Source organism: Grampus griseus (assembly GCF_964374135.1).
Source record: "Grampus griseus genome assembly, chromosome: 7".
NCBI lineage: Eukaryota > Metazoa > Chordata > Mammalia > Artiodactyla > Delphinidae > Grampus > Grampus griseus.
Window position 1 is genome coordinate 15007065 of NC_139001.1, and position 19989 is coordinate 15027053.

At 42.8% G+C, this 19989-nt stretch overlaps 1 protein-coding gene across 1 annotated transcript; it reads right to left on the reverse strand.

Annotated features, from left to right (window-relative positions):
• Positions 1-15014: 15014 nt before the first annotated feature.
• KCNE4 (potassium voltage-gated channel subfamily E regulatory subunit 4) lies at positions 15015-18370 on the reverse strand. The gene is made up of 2 exons (XM_082658953.1): positions 18086-18370; positions 15015-17537 (listed from the first exon to the last, which is right to left on the reverse strand). The coding sequence occupies exon 2, from the start codon at positions 17509-17511 to the stop codon at positions 16999-17001; it is 513 nt and encodes a 170-aa protein (XP_082515079.1). The 5' UTR covers positions 17512-17537; positions 18086-18370; the 3' UTR covers positions 15015-16998.
• Between the last annotated feature and the right edge of the window lie 1619 nt (positions 18371-19989).

Sequence of the window (19989 nt, forward strand, 5' to 3'; positions counted from 1 at the left end):
GGAGAATACAAACAGGTAAATGTTGGAATGGAGGAAGAATTAATCCATCTCTAGAGCCTGCAAAGGGCACCAGGGGAAAGATGGAGTGCCATAGTAAGGAATCCTGAGATCCTAAAGTAAAGGGAGAGAAATAAAGCGAGTGTAGAAGTAGGGAGAAAGAGAAGGAAACCAGCATTTGATGCAGAGCTACTGTGTGCTGGCCATGCTTCTAGAAACTTTACATTTATTCTTTCATTTTATCCTCAGAATAACCTACTACTTAGATATTATTAATAATAAGTGTATACGTTTATAGAGCTAACAAATGGTAGAATCTGGATATAAACTAACTCCAGAGTCTGGGCATGTTTCCCTCCATACAAGGCTTCCTCCATACAATTCAGAAACCTTATCTCTAGGTCTTGTGCTCTCCGCAGTGCCCAGCACAGCGCTTTGCTACTTATTAAGTGCAGGCCCTTGAGGAAAAAAGGAATGGAAACACCAAAAGCCAAATTTACCTCCTCCCCAATTGTGCTTTAAACCAATGGTTTTCAAATTTTGCTTTTAACCGTGAAAACGTGTTTTCAAAATAACCTTAAGCAAAACCTACTCCACGCACCATGGTAGCCCAAAGCCAATTCACCAAACCACATGGTTGTCATGTAAAAGCTTCAAAACCACTGCAGAAAAGATGTGAACAAAAACTCCACAAGTAAGAATATATGAATGACCACTAAACACATGAAAAGTTGCTCAAAATCATTCGTCACCAGAGAAATACATATTAAAGCAACAGTGTAAAACCACTACACACCTACTTGAAAAGCTAAAATTTAAAAGACTATGTTCCCAAGAAACCTAAAAAAGACTTGTATTGTACATGAATGTGCGTTACAGCTCTATTCAAATTACCAAACACTGGAAACACCCCAAATCCATCCACAGGGGAATGAATTAAACAATTTTGTTACACAATTTTGGAATACTACTTACCGATAAAATGAACTACTGATACACACAGCTATGGGGTTGAATCTCAAAAATATCATGCTGTGTGCAAAAAACCAGAGACAACAAAGTTCAGATGGTATGTTTCATTTATATGAATTTCTAGAACAAGCAAAACTGACCTCAGTGATAGACATCAGAATGGTGATTGATTCTGAAAGTGTGTGTGGGATATTGGCAGAAAAGAGCATGAGGAAACTTTCTGGGGTGATGGAAATATTCTGGATCTTCATTTGGTTGCTTGCAACTGTCAAAATTCTTGAAGTGAAAGGTGAAGATCTGTGCATTTTGTGGTATGTCAAAGATACATCAATTAAAAAGAACAGTACGGTGGAGAGAAAAGTAAATAAATAAACAAATAAAAGACTAGGTTAACAAGGAAGTGGAACAACTAGAACTCTTAAAACATTGCTAGTGGAAATGCAAAATGGTACGGCCGTTTTAGAAAACAGTTTGGTGGGTTTTTTTATAGTTAGATCATTATCACATATGAGCCAGCAATTTCACTCCTAAGTATTTACCAAAGAGAAATGAAAATACATGTCTACACCAAGACTTGTAAATGAATGTTCATGGCAGCTTTAGCAATAAGCACCCCAAATTAGAAACAGCCCAAATGTCCACGAACAGGTGAATGGGTAAACAAAAGTGGTATACCATACCATGAAATACTAATCAGCAATTAAAAGGAAAAAACTATGGATACACACGACAATATGGATGAATTTCAACATTCTGATTGACAGAAGGTGGACACAAAAGCGTATACTGTGTGATTCCCCTTATATGAAATTCTAGAAAAGGGAAATCTAATTTGCAGTGATTGAAAGCAGATTAGTCGTTGTCTAAGGTTGGAGTGTGGGATGAGGAAGGACTGTGAAGGGGTACAGTGTTTGGGGCTGATGACGGTATTCTATATCTTAATTATGGGATGGTTTCTTGGATTCATAAATTAGTCAAAACGCAAAGAACTTACAGAATGTACACATTTTACTTCAATAAGGTTAGATTTTTTTAAAATGCCACCATAATTACCAAGGAATTGTTGAGGCAGAACTGGACCCAATTACATAATCACTCAAGTGACATTTTGGTTGTTTCCCTTCGTTGAAGTTTTTATATCTTCCAGTCTCCAGCTCAGCTCCGCTCTCCTCTACAGCCCCATGAAGGATGGTAACTCCATCTGTCATACAAACTTTCAGCCGACTTCGTTACAAAAATACCCCAGGACCAAAGCCAGAGCTAATGAACATCTTAGACCACTTGGAAGAAGAAAGGCTATTTTTTGGCTTAGGATAATTGAGCTTCACTTCAAATCAGAGTCTAAGCTATTTTCTCTGTACTGAATCCAAATCACTCAAATTCCTGAAATCCGTCCATGGTTGTTGTCTACCTGTTGCCAAAATATACTGATGAAAAGTGAAACATTCAGCCAGTTGTGTGAATTCTTTGTCCTGAAATCTCAAAGCTCAGCTATTTGGCAGGATAGCAGAACAGCTGGGCAGTCAACTGATGTTTCTGCTGTGGATTGAGAAGCCATAGAATTATGCAGATAAGGTCTTTGGCAAAAATCATAACGCAAAGGCCCAATGCCAATGTCCCTCACGGTTGACCACGTGGGATCCATAGCGTTTGAATCATGGAAGTTTGGATCATAAATGAATCCTGTCCAACTGCCTCTGTTTACAGATAAAGAAATTGAGGCAACTCCTATTCATCCTTTAAAACCTTGATCAAATGCCATCTCCTCTAGAGAGTCTTTCTCCACCCCTCCAGGCTGCTCTCCACTCTGGCTCCCACAGCAGACTAATACTGTTTTCTAGTACTTGCCCCATCACATTCAATTTGCTTGTACGTCTGTCTCCTCCACTTATATTGTAAACTACCTCAGTATAGGACTATGAGCCTTTACACCCAAATTCTAGCACATAGAGGGTGCTCAAAGAGTGATTATTGGGTGAACTTGGGTTGAGAATCTGAACAAACTTGTACTCCAAATACATTCTTTCTCCATACCCATATGGTAATGAAATGGTGGCAGTGGAATTCAGATATTCCAGTCCTAGGCACTAAAAATTGAGCATCTTAAGGTTTCATGTTCTTTAGACAAAGAGAACACTAATAAAGTGAGTTGTAATAAGCCAGCATTGTTCCCGGTATATTATAGGAATATTGTAATTTAGGGAAATTAAAATACATTAGTAAGTATTTATTATATTAATATCAATTTAAATGTAATAGTAATAGTAACAAACATTTGAATGTTTACCTTATTTGAGGCACTATTCTGAGAACTATATGTGTATGTATTAATTCATTTAACATAATTAGAAAGCATATATTTTTAGATTCTTTTTTTATTTTTTATACAATTTTTAAAGGTTACTTTCCATTTACAGTTATTACAAAATATTGGCTATATTCCCCATATTGTACAATACATCCTTGAGCCTGTCTTACACCCAATAATCTGTACCTCCCACTTTCCCACCCCTATGTTGTCCCTCCCTCCCACCCACTGATAACTACTGTATCTGGAGTCTGCCTCTTTTTTGTTATATTTGCTAGATTGTTGTTTATTTTAGATTTCACATATAGGTGATATCATACAGTATTTGTCTTTCTCTGTCTGACTTATTTCACTTAGCATAATGCACTCCCAGTCCATCCATGTTGCTCTGTTCTTTTTTACGGCTGAGTAGTATTCCATTGTAAATATATATACACTACATCCTCTTTATCCATTCATCTGTTAATGGACACTTAGTTTGCTTCCATATCTTGGCAACTGTAAATAATGCTGCTATGAACTTTGGGGAGAGAGTATGTATTTTATGCTTATCACGAAAACTATATGGAACTTGATTTTACATTTTGAGACTGATCCTTATGTCTCCTCCAACTGTGACTAAATGAAAAAGAAAGGTGATGAATTTTAACTAAACTTAATTGTGGTATTCATATATCAGGGGTCCTCAACCCCTGGGCCATGGGCCATTACTGGTCCACAGCCTGTTAGGAACCAGGCCACACAGCAGGAGGTGAGCAGTGGGCAAGAGAGCAAAGCTTCACCTGCCACTCCCCATTGCTCCCCATCGCTCCCCATCGCTCCCCATTGCTCTCCATCTCTCCCCATTGCTCGCATTACAGCCTGAACCATCACCCCCATTTCTCACATTACCTCTTGAACCATCGCCCCCCCTCCTCCCCACCCTGCCCATGGAAAAATTGTCTCCCACAAAACAAGTCCCTGGAGCCAGAAAGTTTGGGGACTGCTGATATATATATATATATACACACACACACAATCATTATATATGTATATATACACATATGTCTGCTTGATTTGATATATATATCAAATCATTAGGTTGTACATCTTAAACTTATACCGTGTTATATGTCAATTATATTTCAATAAAACTGGGAAAATAAATGGACTAGCAAGAAAAATTTTTAATTAAAAATAAAGAAAAGGGCTTCCCTGGTGGCGCAGTGGTTGACAGTCCACCTGCTGATGCAGGGGACACGGGTTCGTGCCCCAGTCCAGGAAGATCCCACATGCTGCGGAGCGGCTGGGCCCGTGAGCCATGGCCACTGAGCCTGCACGTCCGGAGCCTGTGCTCTGCAACGGGAGAGGCCACAACAGTGAGAGGCCCGTGTACCGCAAAAAAAAAAAAAAAAAGAAAGAAAGAAAAAAGAAAAAGAAATAAATATTTTAAATGACAGCAGTTGAAATTTCCCTAACAATCTTTGTTTTCAGATTTCATGCCCACAGCCTATCATAACTTTCCATTTTTAAAAATCAGACTTACTTAAAAAACTGAAAGTATTCTTTAGAAGCCAAATTGTTCCTCTCAAATGACATTTTAATTAACAGTGTAAGGGGCTAAAAGCATGAGGGTTACATTTCTTTCAATGAAAACATGCACTTTAAAATCTAGAAAAACTGTGCTTAGAGTGAATTTATATGAGGCAAGTGTTCCCAAACTTTGGCCCAAAATATTTCCTTGTCTGTGTTGTCTGTCACCATGGAGCTGGGGAAGATTCAGTAAATAAGACAGAGTATGAACCTGACAAAATGAAATCTAACCAGGAGGACTGGGCTGGAAGTTTCCATAAAAACGAAAATAAAAAGCAAAGGAATTGGTTTCTTTCCATGAAAGACTTAAATTCTATTGAACTGGTCCAATAATAAGCCCCTTGGCATAACAAAATTTTAAAAATTTCTTTTTTAATTCAAAAAAAGATGTTTCCAAGCACTTTGAAGGTACTATCTAGTCATCATTGTTAGATACTTAATATTTCCAACCCTAAAAATGTGTCTTGTTTTTCTCTGAATCATTCAGAGCACTAGAACAAAATGATCTTGTACACAAGACTCAAAAGCGAATGTTTATTGAATTAATGAATACATTAATCCAAATGACTGTTCCCTTTTCCAGTCACTTTCCTGCATCTACAATAAGCCCTGCAGTGACTATTCTATACAGATAGACAGCTGCTAAATTTCCTACCCAAAGAGCATCTCATTCTCTCTTCAAGTCGCTTCTGGTCTCAGGCAAGCATCTCAGAGTCTCCCTCTTTCCTCTTTGACCTACCTGGTCCTTGACCACCTCAGGTCTCCAGTTGTTCCTCTGGACCACAGTCTTTATGCCCACCACAGGAAGACCATCTGGGGAACGGCAATCTCAGTCCATGGCCTCATTTCATTTCTAACCTGTATTATAATAGTACTGCTCTGTCTCTGTTGAATGATCCTTAGAGGACATTAGAGATAATTTGGGTGGTAGTTCAGAATTTTAAAAAGTTTTACAGCTTTCCCGACTGGTTATAAGTTGTCAAACTCATGAAAAATGTGAGCTGCAGATAAAACCCCATATGAATGCTATTAAAACAGAAAAAATATAATTACATAATATTACATTTTGTGGAAAGTGAGAGAAGACTCTATAATGGAGAAAAGAAGCCTCTATAATGGAAAACAATACCTGCATTTGCATCCAGTGGATATGAGTTCAAATCCTAACTATGCTCCTTATTAGTAATTTGACTTTGGACACTTCTTGGAGACTCAATCTCTCACGTGTACAATGAATGTCATAGTGCCATTGTAAGGACTGAATGAGATTACATGTTGAAAGGGATTAAAGACATAGAATGGGCATTCAATAAATATTAATTGACCTACAACACATACAATTTAAGATGCAAAGGAAGTGACCATTGAAACTACACACCCTAAACTCTTATGATATCTCTGGTTGAATATGGGGGGTATAACACAAAAAGCAATTTTATTTTTCACCTCAGTAATATATTCTCATGGCAACTTTAGTCAAGAGTAGAGTTGACTAAATACAGTGCCTCTTACTTGGGGAACATAGAAGGATAGCATGGAAGTCCAATTGCTTTTTGGACAGAAACAACCACAACACAGAGAAAGCACTCATCTATCTTATAGCCAAGTTCAGAAGAGGCACATTATGTTTATGGGAATTCAAGTGTGTGTGTGTGCGTGTGCGTGTGTGTGTGTGTGTGTGCGTATGTGTGTGTGAGAGAGAGAGGGTCCCCCTATGCCCTTCCACTATTTAAAGTCACCCTTAGACTGTGTTACCCAGAGATTGGGAGACCAGGACCAAAGCTCTCTGAGAAACCACAGAAGTTTACATTTTAAGAGCAGTTAAGGGGCTTCCAAGGATAAATTTGTCTTATTCTCTGATTTTAGAACCTAATCCCTGAGGTAAAATCAGACCCACTTCCTATTAAAAATATTGGTTTCGGTAATAAATTACAAACATTTGATATTCACATGCCAGTTCTAGATTTTTTCCTTATTTTTGTCTTCGTTTTAATAGTATCATTTGATTTATCTGAAGAGCAAAATTATATTTTACCTTTTTAACTGAAATATAGTAATATCTCTTCAGATGATTTTTCGGCTGTCAAAGTCCAAATACTTAACCATTATCACCACAAGATAAGGCCATTCATTAAATTACAAGGAAAGGGTCAAAATAACTTGACGTCATCTGTGGCTCTTGGTGGAGCAATGTTCCTCTTGTCTATAACATCTGTCCCTGGGCAACCTAAAGCCATTTTCCATGTTGAAGATTGCCACCTTCTTTGTGTGTGATTTTGCAGGATGATGTACTCCTCTTCATGGACCAAGAAACACAAAGAAGATTTTAATGTTATTTGTAATGTTGCTTTTTATTGTGGTGGAAGCCCATGATGTGACCATGAAGTTTGTAGCACTATGTAATCTCCACTAGAACAATTTTTTTTACATTATTCACTCACTTATTTAAAGGTAGTTTGAATCACAACTAATATAGGTAAAATACTCGATAGCCATTTTCTCAACAACCAGAAATTAAATACAATGACATATAAAAACATCTTGACTTCATTATGACATTTTCTATATAAAAAAGCACAATTACATAAAATCATACACCCAATCAATTTTCAAGCACCTAGAAAAATTGAGTTCCTGAGCAAAAATCACTTTGGGGAAATACAAAATTCAGGGCAATTCTAGATAAAAGGTCACCCTATTATCTTTGGTGCTTCTTTATGTAATCTGCAGAGAAAACCATGGCAAGGCAGAGATTTGGCAGCAAAATATTTGTGTTCTGCTATCTGCAGTGGGAAGGAGAAAGTTGTGTTCATTTTACTCTCCTGAATCAGCCCTATAACACATTCTCCAGGCAACTTCTCCAGGCTGGCTTAATACCTACCCTGGGTGTCTTTGATGGAGATCCATTATAAACTTGGGAAAACATCAGCCCCTACAAAAACACACCTAGGAAGGAACTCCATCAGCCCAGACTGCCAAAGGGAGTAAAAGTAGATTTGCAACCTAAACTAAGTAGCAATTAATGGCAAGTAAAAAAGAATATGAGCTCTGAATAGCTCCAAATCCATGCATGGTCCACACTATACTTTGCTTTTCACAGCCAGTCTTCTCAGAGGGTTAGTTTATAATGAGTGACCTATTCCTCAATAGTCTTTTATACCTGTCATATCTCCACCCCACGACTCTACAGATTCTGCATTTTATAGATTCTAACCACCTGCAAGTCATCAAAAGAAGCTTCTTTCCCTCCATCTCTCCATGGTGGACCTTCTCTTCTCTCTAGAAAAATCTATGCTTACTCAGCTCCTGGGCATTCTGCCATTCTGATTTCCCTTCTTGGACCGCTCCTGCTCTTTCTGCCCCTCTTCCTCCAACCCCAAAGAAGTAGCTGGTTCCCGAATGACTGCCCTTTGCCCTCTTCTCCATCCCCACTGATCCTTGGCTATTTCAGCCATGTTCAGGGTTTCGAGTCCATGTACTCATGTGCATGGCTCCCAACGCTGTCTCGAGGTCCAACATCTCTCAAAAGTTCTCATACTTATTTTCCAAATACTTTCTGGATATCATGTCAACGCCAACTCAAAACGTACAACATGATAGAGCCTTTCCAGGATTTACTGCCCATTTTTATTGTTTGCGCCTCCACTGTCTCAATTACGCAGACTCAAAACATTAGAGTCATCTTTCATTCCCACCCTCTTCTTCATCTCTAACATTGAAGGAGCTGTGAAATCTCATCAGTGTCAACTCCTCCTTATTTCTAGCTTCTATGTCTCCATTTCACCTGCCATTGCCCCAGTCCAGGCACCTCTCACCTGTCGCCAGGAATCCTGTTTTCTTTACCTCCCTCCTCTGTCTTCTTTGATTTATCTTACAGAATGGGGAAGATTCTAAATACCAGGATGACAGAGATTGGATTTGTTTTACACAGCCAGTGCCTAGCACGTGCAATCCTAAATATTAAACTACTTTTTATGTAAGCACAGCTCTGCTCATGTTATCTTTTCCTCTTTTAACATTTCTCTGGTCCTCAGTATTTTCCTGATTAAAGAAATACTTTGGGGGTAAATAATGACCATGTTGATGGAAAGAGGTTACAGAGAGGGCCTGGAATATAAGGTAAAGGATAGACACATCGGTAGAAATGTAAGTTGGGGGACAGGTTTACGAGGAAAGGTAGTGAGTTTGAGTTTCGACGACAGGAATTTGAAGTGCTCATGGGACATCAGGTGAATAGAGCCACAGGCATTGGTGCCCATGAGAGACGTCTAGGCTAGAACTGAATGATTGAGACTTGGAGAGAGAGAGAGACAGTAGAGCAGGTTGTCCGTGGCATCAACTCTGTAACCAGATTGCTGGGCTCAAATCCCAGTTCTACTGCTCACTCTGTGAACCTTCTCCATGTTCTCAATCTCTCTATACCTCACTTTTCTCATTTTTAGAATGGGCTTAAAAATCCCTATATCTTAAATTTTCATGAGAATTAAATATCATGAGAACAATGACCGGCACTTGGTAAGCACTAGACAGGTGGTTGTTCTAATGATTTACATATTAGTTGAAGATTTGAGAGTGAATGAGATCCCCCAAGGAGAAAACATGATACAAAGAAAAGAACATGATAAGAGAGACTCCTGAGGAATTCCAGCGCAAACTAGGTACTAACTACAAAATAATAACATATGATTCTGGCTCTCACAAGGTGTATAATCCTGTGGGAAAGAGTATAAATTCTGCTGTAACTGAGGCATGAGGATAGTGTGATGGGAATATAAAAAGAAGAAAATTTTGAAAAAGAAACAGAATCTCTCTATCCAAGCACCATGTCCCGTTCTTTGAGAGAAGTTCTAAGTGAAAAAGGAAGATCGAGATGAGCGAGACATCATTCCTTCCATATCAGGGCTAAGAATATAAAAATAATCATCAGTGAGGTGTCTATTGGTTTCTGCATCATGTGCAGCCCCAATCCAGAGCTGAACTCTCAGGGTTTACCTGCAAGGATCATTGCCAGGAACCTAGGCGCGTCAGTCCTGGGAGCACTATGCACTGGGGGCCTGCCAGTGACCTGCTCTGGCGCTGGAGCTAAGCCAAACCATGCAAAAATTGAAACCGAAAGCCAAACTCCAGTAAGCTGTGTGCAGGGCAATTACATTCAACCCCGTTTGACTATTTCCCTCTTCCTATTTACAGCTTCTTCCCTTTTATGAAAGTTTCCATTAATGTCACATTGCACTGCTTTGGGGGAATGTGTTTACTTCTGCCTGCTCAGATCCATCCTTCCACAAAGGGCAGTAAGTGCCAGGAAAGAAGAAGCTACTTCTCGGCAGGGGTTGTGGGACCAGTAAATAGAGGCAGTACCCGTGACTCAGTGCTGCTCAGAGAAGAGCAAGTTGAGGAGCTCAAGGGAGAAGACCCTCTAGGTATTTTGTTTTCACTAAGCCATGGCAAAGGCCTCCATGGCCATACCCACCATGGGGATTAGAACCAACCATTAGGAGACCTGGGTGGTAACCCCACTTCTGCTCCTGTCTCCCCCTGTGACTTTGAACATGTCACTTAACTACTATGAGTCTTAATTTCCCCATCATTAAACATAGGGGATGGGTTAGATAATCTAGAAGTCACCTTCCAACATTCTGTCTCTTTAATATGATCATACTCTGTATTAATCTGATGGGTAAGGTTATGCTGAAACTGCAAGGAACCCCAAAGTCTCAGTATTTACCAAAACTTAGATTATTGCTGCTTCTTGTAAAGCCAGCTGTAAGTTTGGGCAACTCCCCAGAGCAATTGACTTCTATGCAGTAACTCACTCTTCCAGGCTGACACAGGCTTTACCTATTATTCGTACCATCTGGAACATATGGTCTCATTGATAACATGCAGGTAAAGAGGGCATCTAGAGAATCATATATGGGCTTTTCCCTGACTCAACTCACTCGTGACGTACATCACTGCCACTCAGTTTATGTCAAGCAGAATGAGTTACATCCCTGCTCGACCCCTGGTGGTAGGGGAAGAGGGGCAAGAGAAGGGGTTGAGAAGTGGAAATTTCTGCGTTCTCAGAAGGGGAGAAGAACTGGATATTGATGAATGCTAGTGATGTCTACACACAGCCTCCTATCCAAGACAAAGAGATTAGTGTCCCTATAAGAAGATTTTGTATTTTTCCAGCTGCTTCCTAAGCAGTTCTGACAATGCTTTTTTGTTTGTTTGTTTTTTGTTTTTTGCGGTACGCGGGGCTCCGGACGCGCAGGCCCAGCAGCCATGGCTAACGGGCCCAGCCGCTCAGCGGCATGTGGGATTCTCCCGGACCGGGGCACGAACTCGCGTCCCCCGCATCCGCAGGCAGATTCCCAACCACTGCGCCACCAGGGAAGCCCCCTGACAATGTTTTGAAGTCAGGAGGGAAGATATTACTATCTCCATTTTACTAGTCAGGAAACATGAAATGTGCCCAGAAGGTTGAGCAACATATGTAATGTCACAGAGTCACCTAATGCCTGGGACGGGACTAGATTCTGAGTCTCTCTGCTTCCTAGTGATTTAAAGAACACCAGATTGTATATCAAAAGACCTTCATTGGAACCCTGATCATTCATTACATTGACCTACAACTTCCTTGAGCCTAAAATTTCATATGTACATTAAGAGTATTAGAGACCTAGCTCAGAGTTTCCTTGGGACGATTAAATAAGATCATCAAGGGGAAAGCACCCATCACAGAGCAAAGCAAATATTAGGTAAACAGTATATTTTGTCCATTTAATAACACCACTGTGCCCTCAAACTCTTCAAAGATACAAGCTGTGTATTCTGACATCCAGAAGACCCTGCACACAGAAATTCTCAACTAATGTTATAAATTAACCAGAATCAGAGGTATTTTTATTGGAACTTGTCTACATGGAAACTATGACCTCTTGGGGGACTGGGCAGGTGTTACATTTTCCCCAGCATCTAGTGAAGTACCTAGAAGAAAGTAGAAGCTTAAAGTACAGGATTGTCACAACCGGGTGAAGTATATGCTTGGCACATAGTAAGAGCTTATGCATTGTGGTTACTCGGTTTTTCCTTCCTTTTGTGTAATGGAAGGAAGTGAGAGGGGATAACAGGGAGGGAGGTTGGGAAAAGAGATGTTATGGACTGAATATTTGCGTCCCCCCAACATTCATATGTTGAATCTAATCCCCAGTGTGATGGAATTTGGAGATAGGGCCTTTGAAGGTCATTAGGTCATGAAGGTGGAGCCCTCATGAATGAGATTAGTGCTCTTACAAGAAGAGGCCAGAGAGCTAGCTTGCTGTCCTTCGGCCACATGAGGACACAATAAGAAGTCAGCCACCTGCAGACCAGAAGAGGGTCCTCACCAGAGCACATCCATGCTAGCACTTCCAGAACTGTGAGAAATAAATTTCTGCTGTCTCTCCACCAACCAGAATATGGTACTTTGTTACAGCAGCCAGAATTGACTAAGATGAGAGAGAACTTGTCATTCACCATCTCGGAAGAGGGGGTGAAAAATCATTAAGGACAGAAAAATGTATAGCTACTTATGTGAAGGATTCTTTGATCATGTTTCTTAGCAAAAAAAAAAAAAAAAAAAAAAAATTCAACGTAAGAAAATAAATTCCTAGAGTTGGGAGAACAAAAATCTTGCCCCATATTGAATGGAGCACGGGAAGTGCAAGGAGAATGATGGGTGATGGGGCTGTGCAGGGTGGTGTGTGCGTATGTGTGTGTGTGTCTGTTCTCCCTGCGTCCCCTCCTCCGTGCCATGAATGGAGGCTGCTGCGGGCTCAAAGTTTGCTGTCTGAGTCAAGGACCAAATCCCAACTTCATAAAGTCGCCGTAATGATTCAGGGCCATGTGGACTTCACGTGGGCTCCTTCAAACAAGTGACCTTGGCTGGCTATCTCCATGGTAACAGCTCACATCCCAAACTGTTCCTTCCTATGTGGGAGGAAACATTTCAGAAATGGGGAAAGGCAGAACTGAACAGTGGTTTTTCTCTCTTATGACCCTTCTCCTCTGGCAAATTGTGTCATTTCCCTGAACATCACTGTCTCCTGAGGAAACCGTGCGCAGAAGAGGAGGTTTCAGCAACTTTATTTGCAGATGTACGCCCGGGATACATTTTTAAAAGGAGAAGCCCGGAGCTGCTTTTCCGTTAGTTCCTTTTAAGTTTCATGCTGTGTTCAGTATTGCTCAGGATGCTTCACCATGCTTTTCATTAGCAGCTCCCCGAAGAGGAAGGCCTGCATGTCCTCATGTTGAAAGACAGAGCCTGCATGTCAGAGAGGATGGGTACCTTCCCCAGAGCTACAGAGCAACATGGCAGCCTCTACTGAAGCTCCACTTCCTCCCTGCCTTCCTGTGGTCCAACCCCTGCCTGAGCCACCATCCTGGTTAGTCAGCTGACATGGGTCCCTCCAGCTCTAGACTCCACCTCCTGTCCCGTGACCCATGATACTCCCTGTGATTCCCTCCAACAGGGTGCCTGGATTCTGGGTGAAATGATTAAGCAAATGTATGCTCCCAAACTAGAGAATTCATTGCATTGTAAGCTCAATGTTCTGTCTGTTCCACTATGTCTAGGATCAGAGCAGCGTTTTATAGGATGATAAATGACCCTTCTTCAGCTGAGCCTTGAAAGTGCGTGCCTGACCACAAAACCCTCCAGCTGCAGCTCTCAAATGTACCATGGGGTCTACTTTCCAACCAGAATCACAGGCCAAGAGCACTCACTCCTTGGCCCAGCTTCAGCCTTTCCTGGTAGTTTTGATCCCATGATTCTGCCCATGAAAGAAATCTTTTTCTCTGCAGCATCCCTGCCTGACTTTGACGTACAAAGGTGTAATTAGAACAGCATGGAGCAAGCAGGACGATCCATTTACCTCATCCCTAACATTTAAGTGCTTTAAAATATGGTTCTAATATCCTAGGTGCATGGGGCCAAATTCCCTTCTCAGTTTCTCACATGCATGAGTAAATCCACACAGACTAAACCCCTTGGGCCTTAGGTTCTGCTTAGAAGTTTTTTTGTTTTTTTTTTTTTGTTTTTTTTTTTTTTTAAGAAAACAAATATTCCGTTAAAACGACATAGTGTACTCTGCATATTTTTAGGACAATTAGAGTTTAGAATTCCCTCTTCCTCCGCCCATGGTAAAAAGTTTCTTCCTTAACTATTTCCTCCCCAAGAATGACATTGAGCTGGGATAAATTGAAGAGCTTCCTTGTCTTTTAAAATAATCTTCTCATCTTACACTGTCAAAGTACCAACTGGTGGATTGAGATGCTTGATATGGGAAGCATCCAGGCTCCCCTGTACCTTTGCCAGATAAGTCCTTTAGGGAGACAGTTATTTGTGAACCTAAGGGAAACATTTACTTCAGACAGGGAAATCAAACACACAGGAAGTGGAGAAACATAAACGTCAGGCCACTGTCTACCATCTGCTTAATTCAAAGTGGGTCACCGGTTTGGGTAATTTTTCTTTAGCGTTTCCAACTGTGCAAATAAAATCTTAAAGGAGACAGGCTGGCTGTGCTCAGAGCTATAGCAAGACCAGGGGGAGGAACCTAGACAGTCAGTCTTCATGTGGAGGTGACGGTGAGAGGAGAGAGGGCCAGCCCTAACTCATGGCCTGTGTGCGTAGGTACGTTCGTAAGCTTGTGTGTACACAAAAATCTCCCTCCCCATTATGCATATGGGTATACGAATGAAGATACAACATCTACATACAGCAGTTCTCTGCCCATTAGTCTGTGCCGCTGTGGCCACGTGTGGATAATATTTGTCCAGGCAACATGTAAATCAAAGGTTTTCTTGCAACCAAATTTGGAAGAACATCTTCACAACAGTTGTCATGTCACTGCATGTTCACCCCACGGCCACCAAATTTAAAAACAGAAGTGGACGTAAGACCCAAGTACAGCTTATTTTTTATTCATTGCAAAGCATATCAAAGGAAGGAAGAACCTAGCCCTGCTCACTTTACGATTTAGGCAGAAATAAGATACGCCTTCATGGGAGTCTGACTTGGAAGATGATCCAGATTCAGAGATGTCTTGGAAAAATGCATCTGGGATGTCTTCGAAATTAGGAGTTATATCGACGGATCAAAGAAAACGCATAACTTCCTAGGGAAAATGTGTTTATTTAAATTAAAAAATACTGTGAAAATTACAAACTGTTAAATACAGAAGACAATTTTGTACAACTTAATAGAATAAGAAGGAAGTATATACATCACTTTTTAATAGGCGCAGATAGACTTGCACCAAACTTCAGGATTAAGCAATGGAAAATGTGACAACGCACATGTCCATCGCAGTAAAGTTTCAGAATTCAAGTGATTCCAGGCAAGGGGCCAAACTTAACTTGGCTTCTTTCACCTTAAACAGCCCCCTTTGGAGTAAATCCACACTCTGAATTTTAAAGTGAACGGAGGACCTTTTTTCCCCCAAACATAAATTTCCTCTAGCACTGTGTTAAGGCGAACTGATAAACCAGCTCCTACACTGTTAACCCTTCCATGGGAACAGTAGTTATTGCTGTCTCCAATCCAGGGAGAGCGTATTAAAAAAAAAAAAAAATAGTTTTTGTTTTTACTAGAATTAAATTTGACCTTTTGGTGTGTTTCTCTTCTGCCTTGTCTTCAAGGGCCTAAAGCGTCTGCTGCAAAGCGACTGACCACAGGAATACAGGGAAACATTACCAAGCATTCCTGAGCATTTTCTCTTAGATGTCTCATTCCCTTAACTGGAGCGTTAATAGTCCACTCCCCAGACAGCCTGCAGAGTGAAATGTGGTATCTGCCTCTTTGATTCACTGCTGGGAAAGTGACAGCAGGGATTGGTTAGTGATTCACCCTGGATTTCCCAGCTACATGTGTTCTCCGTCTCCAACTGCCCCTTTAAGCAGATCCTTTTTCAGACTAACTGGCCAAGGGGGAAATATTTTGTCCAAACTTCCTCACACCAGGCCCTGTAGGATTCATCGCAGAGTCTTAAAACCTAAAGACATCCTCCCAGCCCTCTGGGGATCTAGATCATCAGGAATCTCAGGAAGGCAGTAAGCCTCTGGATGACATGCCCAGGACCACACAGCAAATCAGATTCGGGGCTCAGTATTAAGAAACAGAGAACTTGGACCCCAGCTCTGCACAGTCTCACCGGAGTATGCCCTTCTAAGTCTCAGCTACGTGAAGAAATGCCATGCTGTGGAGGCCCACATTATATCCTCTCCCAGCTCAGAAAACTGGGCTGGGAAAAAAAAAAAGCAGCAGCGGAGCTAACGGTTTGGGTTTGTTCAACCTCACCATCACCCCTTCTGGAAAGATTGGGAAGCTTCCCTGCATGGCTGTTCGGAGTGCAGGTTAGATTCTGGGGAAGCCCTTCCAAGCAAAAAAGATGTCATGTCAGCATGTGATGCCGGATGGTCCCAGATCAGAGTTCAAAGCCACAGGTTAGACAAAGGGTCAAAATAGCAGATTCGTTTTATAATCCCAGCCAACGTTAACAGGTTTAAAAATTGCCTATTTTTTCCTTACAGAATGCAAATGGACCAGATTCAGATCTCCAGCTCCCTCCCATCAAAAGTCCTCCGTCAAATATCCCCCCTCTAACCCAAAAGACCTCTAAAAGAAGCTCTGTAGCCCCAGGGGGAACTAAAGCCACAGGTTCGTATTAGAGGTACTTACAGCCAATCAGATGTAGAACAAAGCTCTAGGCAAACTGTCAAATGGAAACTAGTCCCTCAGGATGCCCTAGGCACTTGGCAGCCCTGGGAGTGGGCAGATGTTGCAGGTGTTACCCAGGGCATCCCGTGAGGAGACAACCGCAAGCACATCGACCTGCCGAATTCTGCACAGGAACCCCGACCCCCAGATCCCAAGGAAAGGTACACACTGCACATCTTCAGGGCTGTTTCAGCGGCACGTCCACACCACAGGCGCGTCGTGGACTGCGGGCTGCTGCTGGCTCCGCCTGAGACTTGTCCCCCACCCCCCACCCCCATTCAGGGGCTTGCCGAGGGTCTCCTGAAAGCGGCAGTTGCCCTGCAAAGGTGAAACCAGACGCAAAAAGTGCCCTTCCTCGCTTTAAGGGTGCTGGCTGATGGGGCCTCCTCCAGAGGTCCTGGGGGTGCTAGGAGTTCTGGTGGATGTTCTCCGAGGAGCCTTCGCTGCTTTCGTTGAGGGGCGTCTCCGAAGTCTCCTCCAGCTCGTCGTCCGCCGCCTCCTCCTGGATGGTGAGGTGCACGTCGGGCGAGGAGGACTCGGAACTCACGCTGTCTCCTTCCACGGAGCAGAGGGTGCAGGACAGGGCGGGCGCCACGCTCTCCTGCAGCACGTTCAGCACCATGGGCACCTGCACCGACCTCAGGCCGGACGCGGTGGGCAGCGGCTTCATGGCCTCCCCCCAGAGCCTCTCTTCGTCTTTGTACAGCAGCAGGAGGCTGGATTTCTTCTCCCGCCTCTTGGATTTCACGTAGCCCAGCATGATTCCAATCAAGAAAATGCCGTAGAAGGACATGACCACCAGAACGTAGAAGTATTCGTTGCCGTTGCCGCTGCCGCTGCCCGGCACATGGGACTCGAGGGGGCCGCTGGGGGCTGCGGTGCTAGCATGCGTGCTGTTCAGAGGCTCCATCTTCAGCATTGAAGCTCTGCTCACACAGCCAGGGTCTGGGGAGAAACGTGCAGGTTAGAACTCTCCCACGGGGCGGCCACAGTGCAGGGAGGAAGGAGGGCGAGCACGAGATTTGTGGAACTGCAATATCAAAAAAGCGTAAAGCTGCGTGGAGAAATAGCTGCAAGAGGTCCCACCAAACAGTTAACAGGGGTCAGCTGTGAGGAGCTGGGGTGCATGGGGACACGGGGAGGTGGGAGGGAATGAGAGGAAGACTTTTATCTTTCGTGTATACATGTCCATCATATTTTTATTTCATAAAGGGAGCATGTAAAAAGCTTCGCTTTTATCATTTTAAAAGAAAAAGAATCAGTGTAAGACAAGGGTGCATAGAGAAAAGAAATAACATCTTAATCACGGGGAAACTTTTTGAACTGATTGAGCAGAAAAAAAAGTTTGCATTTTGCTTTCAAACGTAAAACTATTTTTAATTCAGGACAAAATTTCCTTAGGAAAAAAAGAAAGGAAAAGAAAACTGCATCTACAAATTGCTAGAAATATCCTTTCGTTATGTTTCCGAAGCAAAGCAGCGTTGCTAACTTACCAAGGGCTGGCAAATTTGTCCCAAGTCCTGAATTCCTAGATCGTCAAGTCCAAGAGACTTCTTGCTCCGTGTGCGGCTCGGCGCTCTGACAGTTCCGCTGCCGCCCTTGGGATATACAGTCAAGAAATACATCGTCACGTGTTCAGGGAGGAAAATTTACAACAGAGGTTGGTCGTGGCAGAGTGAACAGTGAACTCACAGCACGGCAGTTCAACTCACTGAACTTTGCAGCTGTGAACAGAAAAAGACTGGGAAGCAGAAACAGCTTCCCACCCTGCCAGCACCCAGCCAAAGTTTTCAGGTGGCCATGAAAAAGGAGAAAACAATGTGCCCAGCTGGAACTGTTCCCCCAAAGTCCACTCTCATTGAAAATTAGATCACGCTTCATCTCCCTCTTGGGGAATAACCATGATGTCTCTCAAGGTTTTCAAAGACAGACAAATACCATAATCTAGATAAAAGATAGTCGCAAGCAAGCGCAGGGTTTACTGTCAGGGAACCAGGGCTTAAGTTTCAGCTCTTCCGCTGACTATGCAAATGTAATAAATCTTCACTGAACCTTTCCTTACCTCAGGTTCCTGATCTGTGCAACTGTTGGACGTAGGGGGCTTCAAAATGTAGAATTATATGAACTGTGCGAGCTTTTGAGTCCCTGTCAGCTTAATCATTCTAAGATTTAAGGCTGGTGAGTGTGGGTTAGCCCTTTAAAAACACAGAGAGATTCTACCTGTCTTCTGCATCATAATCTCCTAACGCTCATAAATCTATTTTGTTAACAATAATAGATATATATCTTCCAGATGCTTTCCAATAGTCTGTGTGAAGTGGAAACAGGTTACAGCGCAAGATACTGTAGGCAAATTTTTCTCCAGTTCTACGACGCGTAACTGCTCCTCCGGGGCATCACACAGAGACATTCACACATCTCTTTGCTGTCAGGGGAGGAGCAGGGATTCTTCTGGTGAAGCAACTGAGCACAGTTCAAGCTTTTAAAACCTAGCAGACCCTGTGTTAAAATGGTCACAGAGATCAAAATTGGTGAAGGGAGGGCTCCACTGGTGGCGCAGTGGTTGAGAGTCCGCCTGCCGATGCGGGGGACGCGGGTTCGTGCCCCGGTCCGGGAAGATCCCACGTGCCGCGGAGCGGCTGGGCCCGTGAGCCATGGCCGCTGAGCCTGCGCGTCCGGAGCCTGTGCTCCGCAACGGGAGAGGCCACAACAGTGAGAGGCCCGCGTACCGCAAAAAAAAAAAAAAAAAAAAAATTGGCGAAGGGATTGAAAACTTTGGTGTCAGTCCATCTGCTGCCCGGGATGCTTATTCTGAGAAGCTTTCATCCTAAATTGAAGTAAAGCAGGAAGAATGCTCTGCCGCCAGTTGCCTGTGGCCTGTGAATTGCAGCCAGACTCTCTTGGGGAATCTACTCTAGGGAAGACATCTCTTGTGGTCCTGCTGTTGTTAAATTGAAGCTGAAGGGAAACATGGTACCATCCCTCTGCTCCATCAGGCACATACACAGCCCAAGCATGGGGACTTCCACTGCTGCTTCATGAACCCACTGGGGTAGCGCCTGGCTCTAATTCTATTTGGACACCTGTGGAAAAAGCAGTATGAGGAGTGCACGTTGCTGTTTTCCCCACTGGTCTACTCACCTTGTGGTTTGGGCGGTGCTGGCCCATAGTCCCCAGCTGGCTATCAGGTATCGACAGCTGACCATTCCAACTCCAAGATCATCCATACACTGGAACTTTGCTCACACCAGTAAAGACATCCCCAGAGTTACATCTACTTAAAAAGCTCCACAGCTACCTTGGTCAAGGTAGACATGGCCTTTTCAACCTGTACTTATTGTAAGTACCTGAAGGCTTTCTTCTTCAGCTATGCCTACAGTGGTTTGCCAGGGACACC